At 35.2% G+C, this 25,610-nt stretch overlaps 1 protein-coding gene across 1 annotated transcript in view; it reads right to left on the bottom strand.

Moving 5' to 3' along the window:
* Window positions 1–262: 262 nt before the first annotated feature.
* The window catches only part of LOC128218109 (cadherin-related family member 2-like), a 38,408-nt gene continuing 13,060 nt past the window's right edge, over window positions 263–25,610 (bottom strand). Inside the window, exons 6-22 of the mRNA XM_052925658.1 lie at window positions 22,741–22,907; window positions 20,225–20,416; window positions 19,130–19,248; window positions 17,063–17,246; window positions 15,206–15,370; window positions 13,847–13,981; window positions 12,555–12,677; window positions 9,889–10,074; window positions 9,268–9,458; window positions 7,829–7,982; window positions 7,458–7,547; window positions 7,001–7,152; window positions 5,879–6,041; window positions 3,743–3,923; window positions 2,502–2,617; window positions 1,720–1,743; window positions 263–1,221 (exon numbers count right to left, since the gene is read on the bottom strand). Coding sequence (XP_052781618.1) covers window positions 1,079–1,221; window positions 1,720–1,743; window positions 2,502–2,617; window positions 3,743–3,923; window positions 5,879–6,041; window positions 7,001–7,152; window positions 7,458–7,547; window positions 7,829–7,982; window positions 9,268–9,458; window positions 9,889–10,074; window positions 12,555–12,677; window positions 13,847–13,981; window positions 15,206–15,370; window positions 17,063–17,246; window positions 19,130–19,248; window positions 20,225–20,416; window positions 22,741–22,907 — 2,485 coding nt within the window. The 3' untranslated portion in view covers window positions 263–1,078. The remainder of the gene's footprint in view (window positions 1,222–1,719; window positions 1,744–2,501; window positions 2,618–3,742; window positions 3,924–5,878; window positions 6,042–7,000; window positions 7,153–7,457; window positions 7,548–7,828; window positions 7,983–9,267; window positions 9,459–9,888; window positions 10,075–12,554; window positions 12,678–13,846; window positions 13,982–15,205; window positions 15,371–17,062; window positions 17,247–19,129; window positions 19,249–20,224; window positions 20,417–22,740; window positions 22,908–25,610) is intronic.

The following is a 25,610-nucleotide window of genomic DNA, read 5'->3' as shown; positions in this document are numbered from 1 at the left end:
AGAGTGCATCTTTAATTGAACTCGTGGCAAGTATGTGAAAATGAGAAGAAAACTCTCGGCGGTGAGACAAAACAAACGAACGAACGAACGAACGAACGAACGAACGAACGCACGCACGCACGCACGCACGCACGCACGCACGCACGCACACACGCACACACATACACACATACACGCACACACATGGCCGTGTTTCATTACCTTGTGTAATATCTTAACTCTGCAATAAAAATGTTATTTTGATTTATTTAGCGTTATCATTTACATGTGTGATCACATTATCACAGAAAAATAACAACATTGACAAAGTAATATAATGTTATGGATAATTTGAACTGTATGATGTATAACAAATCAGAAAAAACTTATATACATATTTCATTTTTTTTAAACAAATTGCCTTGGATTATTTAATATTTTAAGATATAAAAAAGAAAGATCATGGGTGATATTCAAAAGGCAGCTCAAGTCAAGTTATGGTCATACATCATTGACTTCATTCACTCTATTGGTCAGTTATCAATAACAAGTAATCCGATTAGCTACATCGTTCTTAAATCCAATTAAGACCAATATTGAATACCAGATGGTATTCTCAAACTTCATTTTTTTTCATATCTGTATGATTCCAGAATTGTTTTAACATCAACACTGCACAGAAGCCAAATGCGATAAATCTTTGAGTTTCAAGATAACTTCCCAGGAAATTATTAAACATTACATGATTTTTCAAAACAATAGATGATACTTTATAACAATATTGTGCGATTTGGAAAAAAATATCATTATTAAAGATTCCAAAGATTTATTTGGGAGAAATATGTTTGTTTCAAGAAAATTCCCACAGAAATTGTTTAACAATAGACGATAAATTTCCCAAAAAGGAAGTTGATTTTAATTTTTTTTCTTATGGGAAGAGTCTAGAAAGTTCGAGAATATATTTAACATAAATGCATGTGCTTTTTTAAATACAATAGATGAGCATTTTTTTAAAATTGTGAGATTTAAAGGATCCCAAAATTCTAGTCCTCGGATGTGTGTCTCCGGAAAATATGTAACATATTTGTTGTATTAAAGTTCATTTGAGATTCCGAAGATCCCTTTGGGCGAAGTCTGTGTGTTTCCAGAAATCGTACGTTGAAGTTTTGGCGCTCCCTGGGCGTTTGTCCGCCACAAGCGGTGCCTCAGGAGCCGCATTCTCTGTCCGCCAATGTTGTTCATCTGGGATAGGTAATATATTGTCATATTTTTTATTATTATTTTATATTTTAAGAGGTACCTAAAAATCACCAACTTATACTGACAGTCAAAAACGAGCTTAACAAACTATGAAAAGCATTCTTCCTGGCAAAGCGTTTCATGTTGATCAATTGTCTTCATGCACTAAAGAGCTATTTGACCACTCGCCTGCGGAAACGGTATGCCACAGAGCTACTGAAGAGTATTGGAATGTAAGATGCGATTCAATGAGAAGAAGAGTTGTCTTTCCTGCCTCATGCATATGAATTCACATATAGGTAAATTTTCCCACGGTATGTATATAGGAAGTGTAACGGAAATAAAAGTACCGTGGTTGCCGACGATGCTATTGATAATACTATTGTCAATTTCGTTGATCGTGAACAGGCCGCTTAATTACTTGCCTTTTAAATCTAAAACTAAAAGCGTCAAAGGTAATACAGAGTATATACAAACATTTTTGATCCAGAACAAACTTACTTATGGGTGGCGGCGGATGACGAACTGAAATGAAAAAAAAGTTTTTGTTTTTTCTATGATATTTACGAATGGCTGTATAAGTTACATAGCAAAAGGTTATGAGGAATGACCTACATTGCAATTTTTCCAATTGACTTTTTTGTTTTTTACGTATGCAAATTTTAAAACACCAATAAGGTTGTCAATTTTGAAAAGGGGTAAAAAGGCGCCCGGTCATGGTATTGAACATTTAACCAACTGGCTCATATATGTTGTATGTGGTAAAAAAGTTGTAAAAATAATAAAAATGAACTGTTATACATGTAGACTGTATGATATACTTGTAAATACAGTTATATTCACTTTAGAAAATGGTAAAACAGGTATGCAGATATAGGTGGAATATTTTTTCGTCAACTACTCGTCTCTTCGGCAATTAGATGTACTTGGACGTATTCATGTCAAGTAGAGTGAAGCAGTGACACGGTCACCGCTCTCAATGAAGGCCTAGCAGGCTGGACGTATGAGAAATTTTGATTCATAAACATCTTAACTCTAATTTCCTATCCTATAATTGGCATGTAAAGCTCACTTGCAGAACAAATGCATATAATGTGAACAGTGAATGTTAATATATCAGGCACCTGGCAGAAAGGCAATTATTTAACAAACTGCTGGGTCAGAAATCGGCCATTTCGGAACAAGCCCCGTGTAGGGCTCGAACCTTCGAGCCCCCCCCCCCCGCCGGTCCATAGGCGGACTAACGAACTACTAGGCCATGGAGTTTGTACATATACAAGTACCTGTATGAAGCGGCGGCGTTTTCACCTGTCGGGGTGAGACCCATTGTTTTGACGGCGGCGTCTCCTCTCGGTATTCCTGTAATCTCTTTGACCGGATGGTTTTCCGTCTGTTACAGCTGTAAACACAATTTCAATAATCACATGTGTGACCTTGACATTAGATTTGAGTGACCCTTGCTTCACATACTCACGTAATTAAATGTGGTGGTTTCCATTTAGTTGCCAACTGTTAAAAACTCTTCGTTACAATTTTTTGACTTATTACTTTAAGTCAATAGACCCCTAAGGTCATCGGTGCGTTTTACCGGAATACCTCGGCCATTTTCCATTGAAAACAACACCGAATGTAGGCCTGTGCATAATTAGAAGTAGTTCGTAAAATCAATAATAATGAAAAAAAATGTAGTGAGTTATCGTGAAAGTGTATTACTAAGTTTAAATTGATTCCAAGTGAAATGTTTTGTTGCATACGTAATAAAAATTCCTAAGAATAAATTCCTTAGGCTAAACTGTTAAATTGAAATTACTACGCGATCTACTTGCAGCGTAGTTACATTTTAAGAATTCTGACATTGTGAGCCGCCCATATACATCCGACGTTGTTTTCGATGAAAAATGGCCAAGGTGTTCCGACTGCAGTGCGTTTGATTTTCTGCATATGCGCACCTGAGGCACTACTAGAAGCGGTGGTGGCTGCTAGAAGTACAACGGCAGGAACTTGCTAAATTACCTCCCCTTAGCATTGGCACTTAGTTCGTATATTTATATGTCCCTACCCTACATGTATAAACTAAACTCAACAGGAAGTGGCAATTGGCTCCTTAGAGCTTTCTTTTGTTGTCACTAGGCCAAAAAAATCAGGGTACCAACCGTTTAAAAGCTGCACTCTCACAACTTGATCGTGTTTCCCTTTTTTGTTTTTGAATGCGCTTATTTTTGCGTCAATGTCTGGAAACAAACTAAAGAAGGCTGCTTACAAAAGATCAGATCGCAATTTATTCATTTCTAAAATGAATGTTTTATAGCTAAACTCGTAACTAACGCTTTAAGAAAAATGATCTTTTCGGCAGTTTTACTTAACATTTGAGATTTGTTCTATTGAGATTTATATAATAAGACTGAATTGAAGGCATTGATGCCTGAATCAGCTGATTCTGAGAAAACCCTTTTTTTAAAAAGAGTCAAAACCACCATCTTTGAGAGTGCAGCTTAAACATGTCTGACATTCCGTACAATCTTACCAAGTTCTCAAGAAAGCCGTCAGCCCATCCGCTCCCCTACATGTAAACACAATCCAAATCAGGAAGCCGATAATGACTGCTAGAAGTATTAAAGCGACCACCAGCCATGCGATGTTCCGTCCGTCCTCGATGAACGTCCGGTACCGGTCTGTGGTTGTCGTGGTGCTAGTGGTCGTTGTATCTAGTATAGGAGAAGAAAGATAATCATTATATATAAGTAAGTAAGTAAGTAAATTGTTTATTATAGTGACATGTGTACATAGCATAATAACATTTCATAAGGCCTAAAAAAATATGTCTGTTTCGGGTAAACCGACCCTACCTATAAAAATGCGCCGACCCTAACTATTTTTTTCCGTTTCTGAGCAAAAAAAATATTCGTTAGCGAAAAGAGAGTTACGAAGGGCGGATAAATGCAGATTTTAATCAGAATTATTGTTTATATGATAAAACAAAGTCAGGCAATGACAGTAATGTAGGAAAGACTGCCATGTGCAAGGAAACACTCTGAACTTACGACAGATTTTGAAAAAAATCAATAAAACAAAAATCCCGACCTACCCTACCTAGAAATTTTGGGAAGGTTACCCTAAACAAACAATTTTTTTTGGCCTAATAAATAGTTTTACATTTACACCCGGCCCATCGGGCCTATAAGTCACCTATATATCGGCGGTATATAGAGCATCATTTCATATAAAACATAAGTTGTATGTAACAGTGCAGATAAACAATCAAGTACTATTTTACTTAGCATCAATGACTGGAATTAAGACAACAATAATCAATCGAGTATAGTGCAATTATTGCAAAGTGATACATTTAAGTGATACATGCATTGCATACAATGACTACATAAGAAATATTATAAATAAATAAAGATATTTAAGTGTACAATGTACATGTGATATCAACAGTGATAATATAGCGAATACACATTTATCAACATAATAAAAGAAGTTAAGAGAATAGGACATTTCGTCTAGGCGTGTTAGCTTTTACAATATATTTCGCTAATTGTCTGACATGGTTTTGCATTAAACGTGTAATTTTTCCTATATCAGACAGATTTAAAAAGTATATATGTCAGGATTTAAAATTGTTCTGAAAATGTATGGATTTTTTCGCATACCTACCCAAAATCATTATTTGATTTGGAGATGTATCAGTGAAATAAGAATAACGTTTCAATGTTTCAAACGTTGGGATAAAATATTTTGATAGTTTTAACTGCTTTGAAAATGAAGCCCTCTCTCAATTCCAAATCAAAAGTCAGCGCGCACTGGGCTGGGAAACAAAATCAACGACGTCATTTCCGAAATGACGTTGGCATATAATTTGGCGCGCTTTTCGACCCTCCCCCCCCCCCAATCAATTTCTGTCATTTAATATAATTTTTACGTACATCATAAAGAGAAAAACATGTTCGTTGCAGTGTAAGATCGTAATACATTTCACCTCGTGAACACCAAAAAAATTATTCCGCTCGTGGCAAAGCCACCCGTGCAAAATAGCTTTGGTGCGTACTCGGTGAAATTTATAAGAATCTGAAAATGAAAACAACAACAACAACAACAACAACAACAACAACTGTCATCAGTGTTTTGATTTTCTGGACGGTTTAAACATGTTCATTAACTTGATGACCCTTAAGATAGGTAGTAAGCAACGGCATGCTAATTAATACACTGTTCGTATCTGCTCGCGCCCGCCGTCATTGCTTGCCATTTGAAAAATTGCACACTTTCACAACTACTTTGACCTACCGATTCATGGGTCCGTGTATATACCGTGTTTTACTTTCAATCATAAAAAACGAAAATCTAAAAAACGGTATATTCAGGATAGCTTGCTTTTCGTTTTTCGTTTTACACTTTGTAAAACGAAATAAACGGTATAAATAAATGGTTTCCTTGCTTTGTATTGCGTGGTTATAATTAAAAAAAGGGAAAAGGAAAAAAAACCTATCAATTTTGGTTTTCTTTTCAATCATTAGAAAAACGAAAAAGGATTTCTACGTTCCTTTTTCGTTTTTTACTTCAATAGTAAAAAACGAAAAACGAAAAGACGGTATATACACGGACCCCTTCATGGCATCTCTGCGTCACAGAGGGTGATACATTCTACATTCCGTACCGGATATGACGATGGTCACAGCCGCCGTGTCGAACTTTCCGCCATCGTCTGAGGCAGTGGCAGTGAGGGAAAGGGAGGTAGCCGGTCCAAGGGCTGCTACGGACTGAGCAAGGATTATCTGCCCTGACTGGTCGATTGTGAAATATTGTTCCGAAAGGGAGCTCTGGCGTGGAGAGAAATGATATGTTTTGTATAAAGTGTTGTTGCGAAGTTCATCTATACACTAGTTGTTTATTTCTAATATTTCACATTGCTATTGACAACTTTTTCATTTTTTGTCTTGGAAAGAGCTAATTTTGGCTAAAATCCATGGAAACCAGTTATATAAGACTGCTGACAAAAAAATAGATCGCAGATTTTTATATTTAAGTTCAAAAATTGATGTTTTATGCATTTTTCTTAAACTGTTAGTAACGGTTGAAGCCATAAAACAATATTTTTCGAACGGAAATATGAAAATCTGCGATCTGATCTTTTGTCAACAATCTCATATCATTGGTTTGCAGACATTTACGCAAAAATTTGCTCTTTCCAAGACAAAAAGTAAAAAAGTTGTTAAAATGGTAAATCTGTGAGAGTGCAGCTTAAAACTTAATCGCACAATTTTCCTTATAATGAGGGAAAACATTCTGATTACTTAATTAGTTTAAAATTATGTACTCTTACTCCCAAATAAGATTAGCCATAATTAATAATATTGTTTTAATGTTCCAAAAAGGATGAAAAAATGTCGAAAACAATGGTTCTTATGACGGATACCGAGTCTAATTTGAAAGAAATGAGCATTAACACGGTACTTCTACCTAATGATACTATAGTAGACCACAGTTAATCTGTTAGCATTCACCAATCATTTAATATTTTTGCACTTTCTGGTATTAAATTTATGGTTGCAATCTTGTTATCAGTAAATACTATTTTCCATAAATGCAATTTCTAGTAAGTAGTTAAAGGTGTGTTAATCAAAATTGATGTTTGTTATACATGTGTATGTATTGCTGTTGAATAAGTGTGTCACTTCAAATAATATTTTTTTTAAAAATAAGATTTTTTTTATAAAACACATATGCTATAAAAAGATATCGATACGTTCAAAGTCAAGGACTTAATCTTCAAAAATACCTGATCTAGAGTATAAGCTATATTTCCCCATGTTCCAGTGTCAAGGTCACTTGCCGTTACCGTGCCAACAACAGTTCCTGCGCTTGCGTAGTAACTCACGTGGAACGAGTATTGCGCAGGCGCGAAATTTGGAGTGTTGTCATTCGTGTCCTCTGCCAAAAGACAATTTATGGAGAATTATAAAGATAATATAAATGAAGAAAATCATTACAAAGACGTCGATTGATGGTTTTATGTACATAATATTATATACGATATAAAATACAAAAAAATAAGATTTTAAACTTAGATAAATAAAATATTTCGATGGACAGCAGTCAATTAGGCAAAACGTCCGGAGTAAAAATCATGACCTAGACAAAACGTCCCATAATGCTCGATTAAAAGTATCACATACATGATTACCCATGGTTATTTACAAGGTTAATGATTATTAAACCTGTCTTTTCGAAATTACCGATATTAATTGTAAGCGAAGCTGTACAGGTGAGACCGCCAGTGTCTGTGGCTGTTATTGTACAGGAAACGGAAGTTGGGCGTCCTGCGTCTGTGCAGAAGAGAAAGGTTGTTTGTTGTTTCGATTAATTACTTAATGGAGGATAAAGGTTGTAGTTTGAAGAAAGAACTTAAAGAACGAAAAATAACCCTGGACTGATCGACTTTTTATGCCAAAGATTCATTCATACTATGTTAGTTTAATAATCGCTCATAATGACTTATCACAGGTTATATACTAGTATTATCATTTTAATTACCATTCATTTATCAAAAAGAAATAACAATTATGTGATTTCTTCTTAGAATGAGCAATAAAAAGCCAAATCGTACCCGTATCATACTTGGACTGAAATGTTATGTTAGCCGTTTCCGGGTGCATGTAGAAATAACCCGTTTCCGTACCGCAGTCTAGGGAATAAGTCAACTTGTCAACTGCGTCCGGATCCGCGGCGTCAAGTGGTGGTGTACCAACGTCGTCATTTGTCTGAGTGGGGGGTTTAAGCGTTTAGATTTATCAAGTGAGAGGGATACCAGCCTAAACAGAAGCTGAACATGGAACTGTAATTGACCTGGGAGATGGTTGGCGAAAAAAACAACAATATAATAAGCATCTACTGTGGCCTATGGTTTAAGATTATAAGTATCTTCCATGGCCGAGAGTGTAAGATAGGTTCATTCCGACCAGAGCGTGGGGTGTTTTGCGGAAACGAGGTTTACCGTGTTTCCGCAAAACACCCTTCGCGAGGGTCGAGATGAACCTATCTTACACGAGCGGCTATGGTAGATGGTTTTTCTCCCACCTCAGTTAAACAAAATTAAGTAAAATGTATTTTTTTGGTAGAACTCTTTTGTGCTTAGTGAAAATAATTGCGTATGGATATGCGATAATTCGTGGTTGTCAAGGATATGCGCGCAGTGATTCGGATTATGTTAATAGTCAAATCGGTCTTTAAATAGTTCTGAGGAGAGTGAAGCATTATTTCTTGAAAGGTGCGTGAAAACTGTTTTATGGTGGCATTTGAAGCGAGAAATAATTAATAAGGGTTCTAAATATTGCCACAAGACAAGGTTTCCATGATGCTACAGATGACAGTCTTCAACAAGGGAGGTAATAACAATGTGGCGGCCATTCAAAAGGAGTTCCATACGAACATTTTATCTTCGCCCGTGGGCAAGATAAGAATTTCTAGCACGGTTAAATTTTTGGATCTACTTATCTGAGGTGGGAGAAATGTGCAATCCAACCCGAGCGTAGGTTTATTTCTCGGAAACGAGGTTTATCGACTTTCCGCCAGAAAACCTGTGCGAGGGTCGGAATGAACCTATCTTACATTCTCGGCCATGGAAGATACTTATCATCTCCCATCGCAGTTTAACAAAACATAGTAAACATGTATTTTCTCGCTGGAACGTTTTTCTGTGAATTGTGAAAAAATAGTCCCATACGGGAACTTTTTAACTTTGCACGTTGGAAGGATTTTCAGCATGGTCAAATTTTTAGATCTACGATCTGGGTTTGGAGAAATTCATAATATATTAATAGAATTACTGCTTGAAACATTTTCTGCAATTTCAATGCCAGATTTTCACGTATAAGCACAAAGATTTATCCCTTAATACCATGCCAAAAAGACACTCACCTGTTAAACTATTGGATTATTTTAGTATATTTTACCATTACGGTTGTGAGGAATAGGGATTAAGATATAAACTCGAAAAAGGAGTTCATATCACATACCCTGAACAGTTTGATAGATCAAAACTCTTACGTTTCCCTCTGATGTCGACAAACTATAAGACGTCTGGGAGAATGAAGGCGCCTCGTTGACATTGATGATATCGATAACAAGCGCCTGTGTATCTGACGCCGATCCGTCGTCGACGGTGACCGTAAACGTAAATGATGGCGGCGTCAGCGCCTCGTAGTTTATGGCAGACGTTGTAGTGCTAATTAAACCAGCTACAATTAAACGTTAACAGATAATATAAACATAAGCGATTTTTGGAGCTTTTTTTAACAAGGGATATTGTGGCCCCGTAGCTATTAATTGATTATAAAGGGTAATATTGTTTTTATCTGAACAAAAAGGCATACGTTTTTTTGGTGTATTGATCAATAAAGTAAAATAAGTTAACATAATAATGCATCAAAAATGGTGTCAATCCTTTTGTGCCCCTTTAACGCAACACTAAATGTATACAAAATATATACATAATAATATATAATACAATATATATATATATATATCAATATTTCATCAAATATATTGTATTAATCTTTTTTACTTCCTACGCAGTCATTACATGAGCATGTATGTAGTGTTTAAGTAAGATTTTGATAACCCACGTAATGTCGGCGACCTTCTTTGATCACGTTTACTACTACCTACTGGAAGGGTCGATCTGAAAGTAGGTAAGTCCGTCAGAGGGGGTAGAAGACATGGTATAGACCCAGTTCTGCGTATTCTGATCGGATATGCGAACTTGGAAGACTGAGGTTGACAACCCACTGTTTTCTGGCACCGGGTAGTTTGACCCCAGGGGGAGGTTACTGAACAATACTGGGTCATTAATGTCTGAAAGTAGAGTAACATATTCAGTGGTAAATATCAACTACAATGATTTGAATATATTGTTAAGGCAAAACTGCGATTCCTTAAACATGCGATTTCTAGATTACTGCGGATTGGTCGAGCTCGAGGCTTTAGGTCAGGCTCCAGTATCCTTGAGTTATCGCAGTTTTATTGAATATTGTTAAGCCTGATAATTAAAGATACACTTTTACTCCGAAATAATATGTACCACAACTAATACAATTTAATTGTATTAAATTAACGTAAAGGATGAATTAATATCGGAAACAATGGTTCTTATAAAAGATACCACGTTTAATTTGAAAAAAAGGTGCAGAAAACGGTATTTCTACATTATGAGACGATAGTAGATCAATGCACACCTTTAAGGACCCACCAGTCATTTAATATTTGTGCGTAATCAGCTATTAAATACATGGTCACAATATTGTTATTAGTTATTAGTATTTTCCATAAATGCATTATTTAGTAAGTACATGTAGTTAAAAGTTTATCACTTAAAATTTATGTTTGTTAAACATGTGCATGTATTGATTTTAAATACGAGTGTCACATTAAACTGTTGTCCGAGAATCCAAGGCGACTTGAGTTTGACACGGACTTGTACTTTTTAAACGTATTTATGTATGGTAGAGGGAAGCGGTCTCCTTGTTTCCACTAGACAAACTGAAACTGTTAATTTCACCGACTTCCTTGGTAGAATTTGTGATTCACACTGACTAGTGACTTTCTTTGCAGAAATTGTGAATCACACTGACTTTATTGGTAGCATTTGTGAATCTCACTGACTTCATTTGTGGAAATTGTGAATCAACCTGACTTTCTTGGTAGAATTTTTGAATCACACCGACTTTCTTGGCAAAATTTGTGGAATCACACCGATTTCATTTGTGAAAATTGTGAACCACACTGACTTTATTAGTAGAATTTGTGATTCACACTGACTTTATTTGTGGAAATTGCCACTCAACCGACTTTCTTTTTGGAATTCGTGAATCACACTGACTTTCTTTGTAGAAATTGCGAATCAAACTGACTTTATTGGTAGAATTTGTGAATCACATTGACTTGACTTTCTTTTTGGAATTTGTGAATCACACTCACTGTATTTGTAGAAATTGTGAATCACACTGACTTTATTGATATAATTTGTGAATCACATTGACTTTATTGGTATAATTTGTGAATCACACTGACTTTCTTTTTGAAATTTGTGAATCACACTGACTTTATTGGTAGAAAATGTGAATCACACTGACTTTATTGGTATAATTTGTGAATCACACTGACTTTTTTTTGGAATTTGTGAATCATACTGACTTTATTGGTAGAAATTGTGAATCACACTGACTTTCTTTTTGGAATGTGTGAATCACACTCACTTTATTGGTAAAATCTGTGAATCACACTGACTTTCTTATTGGAATTTGTGAATCACTCTGACTTTATTTGCGGAAATGGTGACTCGACCTGGGAATGTTTTTAGTCCCAGTCCACAATGACTTTTAAGTGGAAATACGACATTACATGTATATCATGTATATTCAGTTTGTAATCATCTGTATATATAATAAATCGTGTAACATGTTTACATGCCTTTAGAACATTTGTGCATGAATCTAATTTGAAAACTAAAACTGTTTTATGCACCAGTCAATTGAAATTACGGCCCCAGTCCGGGGGTGTACCGGGGATAGCCGGGGGAAACGGGCCGTGTTTTTACCTTTCAGGTAGCCCCACAGTGCCGGGTGAATGCGGTGGTTTTTTCTTCGCGCAAACCATAGCTGGGAATGTGCCTTATCTAGGGTACCTTAGGTGCGGGGGGCATTTAGCGGGGATTTTAACATCAGTTCGTTCCCGCAGGGCGGGGATTTTACCCGGGCTTGGCTGGACCGAAAGTCAAAGTCCCCGCTATTCCCCGGACCTTGGGTGGTGGGGGCGTGGTTACAATTGACTGGTGCATTAGTAAGGTCATGCGTGATCATGAGTCAGGTTATCAAACGCATATTATACTGCCTTTTTGTTATGAATAAGTCCAAGAAGAGACGTGAGGGAGTTAAAAAATATATAAATAAAATAACGCCAACTGTATTGAAACAAGGGCGCCGCCGAGAAAATGCATACGCTCGTCTGATTTCTATTATATTTTGGTCGAAGAAGGGAAACAACTTGGAGACAATTGTTATAACCAGAGTTAAGGGACCTTTCGTACTGAAATGTTTGATTAATGGGCCATATTCACCTATTTCAAACATATATGTTGTATACATTGCAACTTGAATATCATGCTTCATTTAAATGCTTTTGTATATTGAACAGTTTTGAATGGTGTCCATCGTTAGAGCTTTTGAATGAGGACGAGTCCGATGGCGACACCAAGGCTTTGGCGGTTCCTTGATTTTCTTTCCTTTCAAGGAACAACAACTTAATGACAATGATAGGAAACTATGTAAGCTCCTTACCTTTTATAATAACTGTAAGAATTTCAGGTCCAACGGTGTTTTTGCCGTCCCTGACAGTAACATTGATGTCAAAACCGGTGGTCGTGTACCCTGAGATGTCGGCATTAAGCTGAATTTCTCCGGCTGTTTAATGAAAAGTAGAAGTTTCATTTAATAAGAAGCAGCAACAGCAACAACAATTAGCAGTAACAAGTTTGCCACCACATCAACCACCACCATCATCATCATCATCATCATCATCATCATCATCATCATCATCATCATCATCATCATCATCATCATCATCATCATCATCATCATCATCATCAATCAATCAACATCAGCGGCGTCATCATCATCATCATCATCATCATCATCATCATCATCATCATCATCATCATCATCATCATCATCATCATCATCATCATCATCATCATCATCATCATCATCATCATCATCATCATCACAACCACCATCATCGTCATCGTCATCGTCATCATCATCATTACCATCATCATCATCATCATCGTCATGAGTGAATGAGCCTTTTTTGCGTAAATGTCTGGAAACCAGTGATTAAACACTGCTGACAAACTATCAAGTCGCAGTTTATGAAATTTACGTTTGGAAATTGATGGTTTATAGCTAAAAGCGTTATTAATGCTTAAATATATTTTCGGCAGTTTACCAAACAATTGAGATCAGTTCTTTTGTGAATTATTTTAAATGACTGTGAGAATGCAGCTCTAAATCGCAACACATTCATTGTTGTTTATTCCCTCAATGTTGTGTTCATTTCAAGGTCATTTTCGCGAGTTGTTTCACTTGGAAAAAAATGATTATAAAAACGCAGAAATGTTTAATTATGTTTATCACTTTACCACCGTTTTCATTTTATTCCAGTTTTCAACTTCCCTTTAAAGGTTAACTCAGTTAATATTTTGAGTAAACTTACTCCGTACATCAAATCCTCACTAAACCGGAATCCTCACTAAACCGGAAATTTTGCCCAGTCCGGACCTTGTCCGGTTAAGTGAGTTTCTACTGTACAAGCTAAAGTTCAGTTTTTAACAAATACACGGACAAATAACAAAATTCTGGCACTAAAATAGTTTCAATCTACGGCTTTAAGATCGACTAACATCTTTATGAAGCTTCAGATACATGTATGACCTTTAATGGTGTTATGCCACAGTTTGAATGATTAAGAAAATGCATGCATTATAACAGAATTAAATAAAAATTGTGTCGTATTTAAGACACTCTAAAATTTAGTACTCAAAAGCTTCATTAGTGCCATTTATAAAACCTACAGTCAAATATATCGAAGGGGCATCCTAGTGGATCACAGACCATGGTATAAGTCAAACTGTCCCCCTCCGGATCCGTCGCCGATACAGTAAACACATTGGTACCCGGGGCCGCTGACGTTGAAATCGACGTGGCTCCTGTAAATATTGAAATAACTGACTTCCGAGTAGTCGAGGCTTCCATGACACGGTATAATTGCCATTTTATTTTATTGATTTTTTGGCAATACAGAAGCATGAGTAACTCTTGTTTGAAAACCTTTGTGATAACAGTGTTAAACAAAATTGTGGATTTTGATAATTATCAAATTAAAACTTGTGGGGAAAATGAGGAAAAGAATGCTAAAACGTGTTATTTTCGAAAATAAAGTTATAAGCTAAATAAAAATGTGATATTTTCTTATACTTAAGTATTGAAAATATGAACAAGTGTTTTCGAACTTCAGACGCGAGTAAGTGTTTGTATACCACGTGATAAATTGTGCATAAATGCTACGTCGGAAGGCAACGTTTTGTTTTGAATGAAGACTTTGAACAAAAATAACTTCAATATTTCTTCACCATTTTATATGAAACATAGCGCAGTATACGCCGCTTACGGAGGCCCGACTTCGGTCTTGCACCAGAGTTTGATTGAGGGTTTAGTTTCTTAAAAAACTTCGACAAACCTTTTCACAAAACGGCTGTCAAAATATTATTTTGGAAACAGGTTTGTGGAAGTGTTTGGTGTAACTAATCAACTTATCAAACTTCGGTAATAAATCGAAGACAGGGCTCTTTAAGCGGCAATGGTTGCACTTTGTTTCATTCAAAATGATGAAATAAAAGAAAAGGTATCTTTGTTGTAAGTCTTTACTCTAAGCAAAATGTTGCCTTCCGACGTAGCATATATGGCGAAATTTATCACGTGGTATACACACCCTTTATGTCTTGATCAAAGACTCCATGAGAATATTATACTCAAAGGGAAGTCTATCCCCGGATGAGCACAAAAGAGACCTCTTCAGGTTCATACATGCTATAAACGTCAGGGTCGCTTACGTTGAAACAGACATCGCAAATATTTCAACATGTTTCATTTCATTAAGGTTGATCACAAGATGTTAACTACATTCAGTGAAAACCCGTTGCTCTATATCCAACAGACAGGTCAAACTCTTCGAGCCTCGCGAATATCGAGTCAAGCGGGAATGCATAGAGTAAAAATAAATCGGTCTTTAACAACCAGTTCGAGCCAACGAGGAAATCGAGCCAAGCGATATTGAGCCAACGGGTTTCGACTGAAACTGTTCATGTTTTGTTTTAAATCAAGGTGCATATTCAGTATATTAAACCTCCTCTTTCGTCAGATGAAGACCTTACCCTGCAAGTTTGTGATGTCAGGTGGCTGGTTCTTAGCGAGATAGACGTAGAAGGTCTCCATATTCGAGACAGCGCCGTGATCGTCCGTGCACTCGATGTCAAGTGGATACTCGTTCAGTGTGTCGTATACGAACCCGGGATTCGTGATGGAATATATACCGTATTCTGGAGAAATGGCAAGAACAGGTTTGTTGGAAATTAATCGGAGTACCTCGGCTATTTTCGTTCAACCTTGTATGTATATGGACAGTTTACAATGTCAGAATTATTTACATTTAACTACGCTGCAAGTAGATCGCGTAGTGACTTCAATCCAGCAGTTACAAACCTAATGCAATAATACACTTAACTAGAAATCAAATTGAACTAAGTAATACAAATACGTGTTAAAACTCTGCAATAAATATATAATTTTGCTATCAATTTTTACGAAAAACTCCCACTAATATCAGGGCGAGGAATCACGTGACTTAAAGGGGTTCTCACATAGGTCACCACGGTTCTCAACCGATGTTAACAAACGAGTAAGTGACTTTTTTCTAATTAACTTTGTAGAAAGAGAAGCTATGAAAATATTTCTTGGCCTATGAAAGACTATTTTCTGCTTTTACACGTTTGAAATATCTTAGATTTGCTTGTATTTTAATGATGCAATCCTTGGTCAAAATTTCCACCTGACGGAATTTGATAGAACTATGTAACGCTGAAATTTTAGTAAGAGTAAACTTGGCCCTGGTCAACTTCTGGAAATTAAATAAGTAACATTATCAGTGTGTGTATACCACGTGATAAATTACGTCATATATGCAACGTCGGAAGGCATAAATTTGCTTAAACTGAAGACTTAAATCAAAGATAACTTTTCATTTACAACACCATTTTAAATGAAACAAAGGGCAATCTATGCCGCTTAAAGAGCTCCGCATATGTATCATTTCCGAAATTTGATGAGGTGATTAGTTTCATCAAACACTTCGACAACCTGTTTCCAAAATTATGTTTTGACAGTGCTCCGTCAGACGGCCGTATAGTGAAAAGGTTTGTCGAAGTGTTTTAAGAAACTAAACTCGCAATCAAATTCTGGTAAAAGACCGAAGGTGGGGCTCCGTAAGCGGCGCAGACTGCGCTATGTTTCATTTAAAATGGTAAAGAAATAGTGAAGTTATCTTTGTATTGCCTTCCGACGTAGCATTTATGACGCAATTTATCACGTGGTATACACATACTGATTATTCTGTACTTTTGCTTCAATAATCTGGGGCAGTGATTACGAACAGTCTCAAGTCGAGTTCAGACTCCGGACCTAATATAGCAAAACTAAATTCCATGGTGATATTCCTTTTATCAAAGCATTGATGGTGAAATTTGCTGAAATATATTACTATTTGAAAGTTTTACTATCATTGACATTTATTTTTGTAAAAGAAATGGAAGAAATATGATTTTTTTTCCTTCATAAAAATGCTTTTCTGAGTCTGAGTTTAAACTTGGACTTGAGACTGTTCGTAATCATGGCTCCAGTATTCATGCTTTTTATAACCAGACATTTAGGACACAAACCCTTTTTTTTTTAAATATACACTATTGATACACTATTGATCTGTATTTCAATTCAATTGTAGTTAGAATTTGAAACCGGCAGTTTTATGTATTTTAAAATTACTTTAAAATTATATCCTTTAATGCAAACAGCATATACCTACTCTTAATACAGTCAAATCCCATTGGCTTGAACTTCCACGGACCGAAAAAATACATCAAGTCTCGGGTTACACCAAATTCGAGCCAACGAGGACATCGAGTCAAGCGAGTTCGAGCCAACAGGGTTTGACCGTATATATCTTAAATCAACGTTACCTCCGGTCGTTGATCCCGGTTTAAGCCGGACAATAAACGGCCAACTGTTTGCCTTGACCAACGCGGTGAAGTCACAGGTAAAACCATCTGCGGTGTCGGTCGCTTGGATAGTGTAGAGGGATATCTCAGCGGTCTCGTCTTCAGAGATGCTAGCGGACAACGGAAGGCCAGTAATTACTGGAGCCTGGAAATAAAGGATAATACGAACATTTGAATGATTCGTGTTTTTATACAGTCATCTGATAACAAAGATGTAATGCTTTGGTGTCATATCACCTGTAAACATTAAGTGACATTTAACCTAAATTTCCTTATATTGTCCTTTTTGTGATTTCCTGACATTTTAAGAATGTAGAAATGCATAATTATTTTAAGTTAGATCGTTGGTATGAGTGACCCCGTTGATATATCTGTTGTTGTTCTTTTATAACTTTAGGTTAAATATCACTGAATGTTTTAAAGGTCATGTGACACCAAAGCAGGAGTTTATTCATATCAAATGGCTATGTGTTTTTTAGGTATTCGATATACAGTTGTTTGATATTTGTATGGGTGATGATCTTATGATACACAGTTTAAACCCGTTTGGCTCGAACTCCCAAGTACCAGCGAAATACCTCGAGCCTCGAGAACTTCGAGCCAACGAGGAAATCTAGCCAAACGATTTCGAGCCAACGGCGTTCGAATGTATTGGTATCTTTTTTTCTTTCTTTTTAAAACCAATGACTTTTTTCATTTCGCTGCAACATGAGTGTTATCGGGTCGGGGATCCGTAACCAGCACTTATAAATATAGAAAATGAAAAAAGAAAAATAGAAAAAGTGATATATATATCATTACTTGTATATAATTTGTTTCAGTGAGTTTCTCTATTTAATCATTGTATCTATGTACTTAATAACTAGATCCCTTTGCCTAATTTAAAAGATGAATTTTGGATTCCTGGTACCCCGTACTATTTTGAAATCACTCGGTAAGCCTCCTTTCCGCAAAATACCATACGCTCGGGTTGGAATGAAACTTGTTCGGGCGGCCATGGAAAATACTTATAACCTTACACGAGCGGCCATGGAAGTTACTTATAACCTTACACGAGCGGCCATGGAAGATACTTATAACCTTACACGAGCGGCCATGGAAGATACTTATAACCTTACACGAGCGGCCATGGAAGATACTTATAATCTTACACGAGCGGCCATGGAAGATACTTATAATCTTACACAAGCGGCCATGGAAGATACTTATAACCTTACACGAGCGGCCATGGAAGATACTTATAACCTTACACGAGCGGTCATGGAAGATACTTATAACCTTACACGAGCGGCCATGGAAGATACTTATAACCTTACACGAGCGGCCATGGAATATCCTTATAATCTTACACGAGCGGCCATGGAAGATACTTATAATCTTACACAAGCGGCCATGGAAGATACTTATAACCTCACACGAGCGGCCATGGAAGATACTTATAATCTTACACAAGCGGCCATTGAAGATACTTATAACCTTACATGAGCGACCATGGAATATACTAATAATCTTACACAAGCGACCATGGAAGATACTTATAACCATACATGAGCGACCATGGAAGATACTTATAACCTTATACAAGCGGCGATGGAAGATACTTATAACCTTACACGAGCGGCCATGGAAGATACTTATAATCTTACACGAGCGGCCATGGAAGATACTTATAATCTTACACGAGCGGTCATAGAAGATACTTATAATCTTACAAAAGATGCAATGGAAGATACTCATAACTTTACACGAGCGGCCATGGAAGCTGCTGATAATCGTACACGAGCGGCCATGGAAGATACTTAAAACCTTGCACTAGCGGCCATGGAAGATATTTACAACCTTACACGAGCGGCCATGGAAGATACTTATTACCTTACACGAGCGGCCATGGAAGATACTTATTACCTTACACGAGCGGCCATGGAAGATACGTATGTGCTTGGTAGATGCAGGTCATTCCTATGTGCTTGGTAATAAACTTTCATACTATAATTTCAAACTGTATTTTTTATAGAAGACAGATTTTACCAGGTTCAATATGTTAATTGTGATGGAGATATCGGAAGATTGGCTGCAAAAGTCCGTAACGGTAAACGTCCACACTTCTGATCCCGGTGTCAATGGAGTCGTTTTGACGGAAAGCTCTCCTGGTTATGGAAACGATTAAATTATAAAAGGATTACATATCACAAAAGCATGACGTAAAGGTTGTAAAACCGCTTTTCTTAGCGATAAGGTCGATATACAAGTTTTATATAAGAATATGGTCTAATGGGGCTATTTTATACCATATTTGAGTGTGCTTTTTTCGACTTTGCTTTTAACCATCGTATGTGAACGGTAACCAGTAGTACCGTGCAATAAGTGACGTGCGGATAAATTACAACGCCTTTCACGCAAACACACATTACTTATTGCTTGGTAGGGCAAGTATGGTACAAAGCAATCATTATTTTCGGGATACTGAAAATTAAACAACCTTCTCAAAATTTACATTATTTAGCCTTTTCAGATTTTCTGACTGTCTTGGTATGCTATAATCAATATGCTATAATCAATATGCTATAATCAACATTTATTTCATGCATAATTTTGGGTCAAATATCACTATTATTTTCAGCTATTATGACACTTAAGAAAATGGACGGAGTTCATTAATTTTTCTCCACTATCAGTGTGTGTATACCACGTGATAAATTATCTAATAAATGCTACGTCAGAAGGCAATATTTCGCTTCGAATGAAGACTTTAAACAATGATATTTTCACTAGTTCACTTCACAAACAGAGTTTGATTGAGAGTTTGATAAAGTAATTAGTTTATGAAAACACTTCGACAAACCTTTTCACAATAAGGCAGTCTGGAGCACTGTCAATATATTATTTTGGAAACAGGTTTGTCGAAGTGTTTGATGAAACTAATCACCTTATCAAACTTCGGTAAGAAAACGAAGGCGGTGCTCTTTAAGCGTCATTGACTGCCCTTTGTTTTATTTAAAATGGTGTAGTTAAAGAAAACTTATCTTTTATTTAAGTCTTCATTTTAAGCAAAATGTTGCCTTCCGACGGAGCATATGTGACGTAATTTATCACGTGGTATACACACACACTGACTATGCTTACCTGTTGTTTTGTTGAAACTAAACTCCGTTCCGACATTGTCCTTGTCTGATGATGACGTCACAGTTAACGTGTCACCTACGTCAGCATCTGACCATGTGACTGTGAAATCAGGTATGACGTAATTAACTCCTTTTTCATTCGTGATGTCATACGAAGTCCCGTCATCGGGTGAATCAAACTGTGGAATGTTACCTTAAAGATCGAAGATTGCAGGATTTAAAGAGTTTGTTTAAACGAAACTGTCAACGACCTGAATTCACCACAGAGATTTGAATGTATGATGCAGATCCCAACAACTGCCCGTGGCTTACTTTTAATAGTTGCCTGTGACCTCAGTTGGGTAAAATCAGTCTTGACACTGAAAATTTAAAAAAAAAATACAACATTTCATGGGCTGCTTAACACGTCATAAAACACAGATCAACTATTAAACATGATTTGTCGACGATAGTTCAACTTTCTACGAAATCAAAGAATCCACTAGGGTTATATAACAATGGATTTTTTTATTTATAGAAAGTTGAAATATCGTCGACAAATCATGTTTAATAGTTGAATTGTGTTCCATGACGTGTTAAGCAGCCCATAAAATGTTGTATTTTTTTAATTTTCAGGGTCAAGACTGATTTTACCCAACTGAGGCCACAGGCAACCATTAAAAGTAAGCCACGGGCAGTTGTTGGGATCTGTATCATACATTCAAATCTCTGTGGAATTCACCAGTGAAATGTTGTTAATCTTAAAACGATTACACTTTGGCAATGTTACGTAATTTTTAAAACCTTTAACACAGATAGCGGCAATTCAAAGTGGTTATGATTCATAAAACCTCGAATTATTCATTAATTGGGCCTACAGATGGTTTGTTTAGGGTTACATGCATTTCAAAAATAGGTAGGGTAGGTAGGCTTTTTCATTCATTTGTTTTATTAAGCTATATCGTATATATATATATATATATATATATATATATATATATATATATATATATATATATATATATATATATATATATATATATATATATATATATATAACAATGATATTTTCATCATTAGAGAATGGCGTTTAACTTTGCATGAAGCGTTCAATGTTTTAAATTATATGTATATATTAAATCACACTTAAAAAATACAATAAAAAAATACAACCTGACTATTAAAATGGTACTTCGTAGTTTGGGTCGGTTGACACGAAACAAATGTTTTTTTAGGCCTTATAAAAGTTAAAATTCACTCTACAACAATTTCTACGCGATTATTTCAGACCATAACAAGACATTTAGCTATATCTTGCAAACATTTTTTTCTTCAATTTGAGCTAAAATAAATACAGAACGTCACACCCTCGTCATTGTTTTATTATTATTATTATTATTTTTTATTTCCTTATGTTTTTTTTTTTTTTTTTGTTTTTTAAAAATTACCAAACAGTAAAGACTCCGATTAGATTTATACTAGCTTAATTTTGTGGGGATTTGAAACAAAAACGTCTGATAGTATAAGGATTAGAAAATCAAGATTGAATATTTCTTTAAAGGCGCACAATATAGGCTGATGCATTTTAATTTTTAATGCATTTACAAATTTAAATTTTAACCTTCAAAAATATTTTTTTAATTAAAACCTATGTAGCCACAAATTCCCGTGTTAAAAAACGCCAAAATATCGCTAATATTTTTTATCTTTACCTAAATCATATGCCTCTTTGTTTTGATCATTGAAGTAAAGTAAATTAAAACCACAACAACAACAACAACAACAACAACAGATGACATCAATTTATAGTGTGCGCCTTTATTGTCAAAAGAAAACTTTACTGCGGTAAATATTATTTGTACATTTTTTATATATAATATTGTTTTTATTTAAAGGTCTTCCGACTTTCTTTTCCAATAACCACTGTGTCGGATCGATAACATTATCACGTATGTTTGTGAAAATGTGCACACATAAGAATACACAAATCTAACGTATACAGCTACCATACCACTTAGTCTTAAGTTACAATACTATTTCATAAGACAAAGTCAACACGAGGCATGTATTAAGTGATGTAATAACTTGTTTGATGAATATATTTAAAATAATAACATATCATTAAGGCGCGTAGCTGCCTATACGCGAGTAGGCGGCTCAATCTACGTGATCCTGACAAAAAAAATCAATACAAAAAATCAGCCAAAGTTGCAGTATTGCACTTCACTGCATGATCCTTAAACATTTTCCAATACTAAATAAGGCACTTCAGAACGCCCAGAATGCACCATATTGCACCATAGTTTTCAAAATTTTCCGAGGGGGCACACCCGAACCCGCCTAGCACCAATTATGAATCCATTTGAATAGAGGAATAGCTACGTTCCTGTCATTGAAAGTTTTTGTTGCAGAAGTAAAACCATGTTTTGCGCGAATGCATTTTTGTTTAGTAAAAAGAGCAATTTAAACTGAATTATGACGTCATAATTGGAATTGAAACGTCATCGATTGGTTATTTATGGAATACTCAGAAAATACCTGGTCCTGTTTTAATTTGGATGGCGTAAGTTCCGCCAGTATCGGATGCCCCTGACCAATCAGAGGTATCATCGACTGTCCCGGGGGATCCTCCAAAGTTTTTTACATTTACGTCTCCGTCGTCGCGATTGCTTTTATATTTCACGATGTTTTTTCCGGAATTGTACCTGAAATTATATATATATATATATATATATATATATATATATATATATATATATATATATATATATATATATATATATATATATATATATATATATATATATATATATATATTTAAAGCCACGAGTGAAACATGATAAAGAGTGAAATGAAATATGATATTAAAATGAAATAAAATCATTTTCTGCTTGGGTTTTCTGCTTCTATTATTCGAAAATGTATTAGTATTAAAATTAAGTGTTCAAAATAATTTTGCTACCCGTGGGACGCCCCTCACGAAAAGTTGTGATCATTGATGGCGTAGACTATTATTCCTACGCCGGCTGGTGGAGAAATAGTTCCAAAGAGTATCTTTTTAAAATTTATTATTTATTAGTGTTTGCGTGCAAACGTTTATTGATGCATTTGTGTTGTAATATATTGTTTTGACGTTTATTATTACCTTTGCTATTCTGGTATTTGACCCAGAAATATGTTAATCATGTAACGATCCCTCTAGCCATAATGATATATTTACAACGGAACTTTCATTCCTTAATTGAACCGCCTCTGACAATTTCACATATTTTTCGATGAACGCAACTTCTTCGAAAATGTTCGAATCATCGTATAACAATATACATGAAAATTGAAAAATGCTTATCTTGGTATCGTTTGTATTGTGTCAGCAGGACCCGAAAACTTAAATCAACATGTTGAAGAAGGTGTAAGTGTATGATGTGTTAAATATATTGTAGTGATAGGTGTTTCAATTAAACGCTTAAAAGTGATTTGAAGTGGTTGATATTTTTCCCGCGTTATTGTGACGTAATTTGATCAACTGTTTCCGGTCACGTTTTGGTCGTTCTATTTACAGAATGGATGAGAACGAATAACTGTAAGGTTTTCTTAAATAAAATGAAGTTTTTGTTTCAAAAATTATAGAATGAAATAAGGAACAATTGGTGTAAATATAAGAAATTAATTGCGTGGTTATGTCATTATCGAGGATATGAACGCAGTTGGGCTGGTTAAAGAACGATTCCGACTCCACACACATAAAGCAGCCCACTTTCGTTCATAGCCCGATAATAACTGCAATCCCGAAGACTTTTCAACCCTTAGACTTTTCAACCCCTATTTTTAAAAAAAACTTTTCAACCCCTCCCTGTTTGGACTTTTCAACCCCTAAATCAAAGACTTTTCAACCCCTAGTTGAAATAGTTTGATAGCCATATTGAAGACTTTTCAACCCCTATATCAAAGACTTTTCAACCCCTATTATTTTTGTCAGCCCGGTGTTGTCTTTTTCATTGTTTTTGCAAGAAACTTAACCAATTGTTATTGAAATACAATTAAAGATTTGTTTGGCTTATTTGTTACACTTTTCTCCAAAGTATTGGATGACATATACAAAGGCTTTGCCTTGATTTACTAAGCACTTGATGGTTAGTGTTTTTCAAAATAATATTCCGAACATTAACAATGGTACGGTAAAGTAAGATTTTGATGCCTGGTTACCCCGAACATGCAATTGTTGTATTATTCTGAAGGATATTACATATTTCAGCGAATTCACATAATTTATATTATGTACAAAGTTATTACCATAATTCGTTCTTTAAATAATTTTTTTGAATAATTGCAAAAGAAAATGAATGCAAAGAAGAATTTACGGAACATTCTCCTTTTTGTGCCTGTAGAATGCCAATAAAAACCTGAACTTGAACATTTATAAAACTTTCATTGCTTTTAAAAAAGGTCAACAGTGGAAACTTTTTTGTAGTACCATATTGCTATTTCAGTACAGTTTGATTTTAGTTCTTGATAATGTATTATCTAAAATTCAGAGTTTGCGGGTATAAATAAATAAAATATATTTTTTGTTTGGTTTTAAATCCTGAAAATCATACACAAAATGTAACAAGCTGCCCATAGTTTAGAATGATGGCCATGATATTAGAACTTGTCACTTTCAAGTCACTATAACCTCAATTAAAGGTGTTATGAAGCCCCTCAATCCCTTAGGAATTTATGACCATGTCACACATGTTGACCATTAATGGATGTGCGACCTTCATTTCATTCTTTAATTGCATATATGAAAAGAAAATACAATGCTTATAGCATTTTTTTACATATATAGCACCTCATAGTAGAATGTCCTTATTTTCTTTAAACTGAGAAATAAAAAACATTAATAAAATCTTATGTTACACTTATGTAATTTGAAAGCATTTGGAACTCAATCTATAATGCATTTTTAACATCTTTGAACTCAATGTATACTTTTGTATTTCTCAAACATTGTCTGCTATATCTAGATATTTTGAAATATTATGAAGAATTTTATTTAAAGTTCAACTCATTTTATTGTCTTTATTGATGACAAAATGTTTTAAAAAAGTGTTTAAAAAAACTAAAAAGAACAACAAACGCTGTTTCAATTAATTTATGGAGCAGTACCATGCACATAATATATTGTGTGAGGATTTCCTCAGGGAGATAGGGAAGATTTATGGCTAAGTGACTAAATAGCTAAATGGACAGTCGAGCATTTTTTTTTATTTATTTCAATGTAAATATTTTATGAAATATTGTATTATCATGTGTTTCAAGTATGTATATTTTGTATGTATTAAATATTTTTTGTCTGTTATATTTTTAGTCTTAATATATTCTTGATTTTTAAAAGAAATTTCAAAATAAATTGTTTACTGTTGTAG

The sequence above is a fragment of the Mya arenaria genome, chromosome 14, assembly GCF_026914265.1.
Source record: "Mya arenaria isolate MELC-2E11 chromosome 14, ASM2691426v1".
Classification (NCBI taxonomy): Eukaryota; Metazoa; Mollusca; class Bivalvia; order Myida; family Myidae; genus Mya; species Mya arenaria.
Note: the sequence above shows the minus strand (reverse complement) of the source record. Positions and strands in the feature narration are given on the sequence as shown.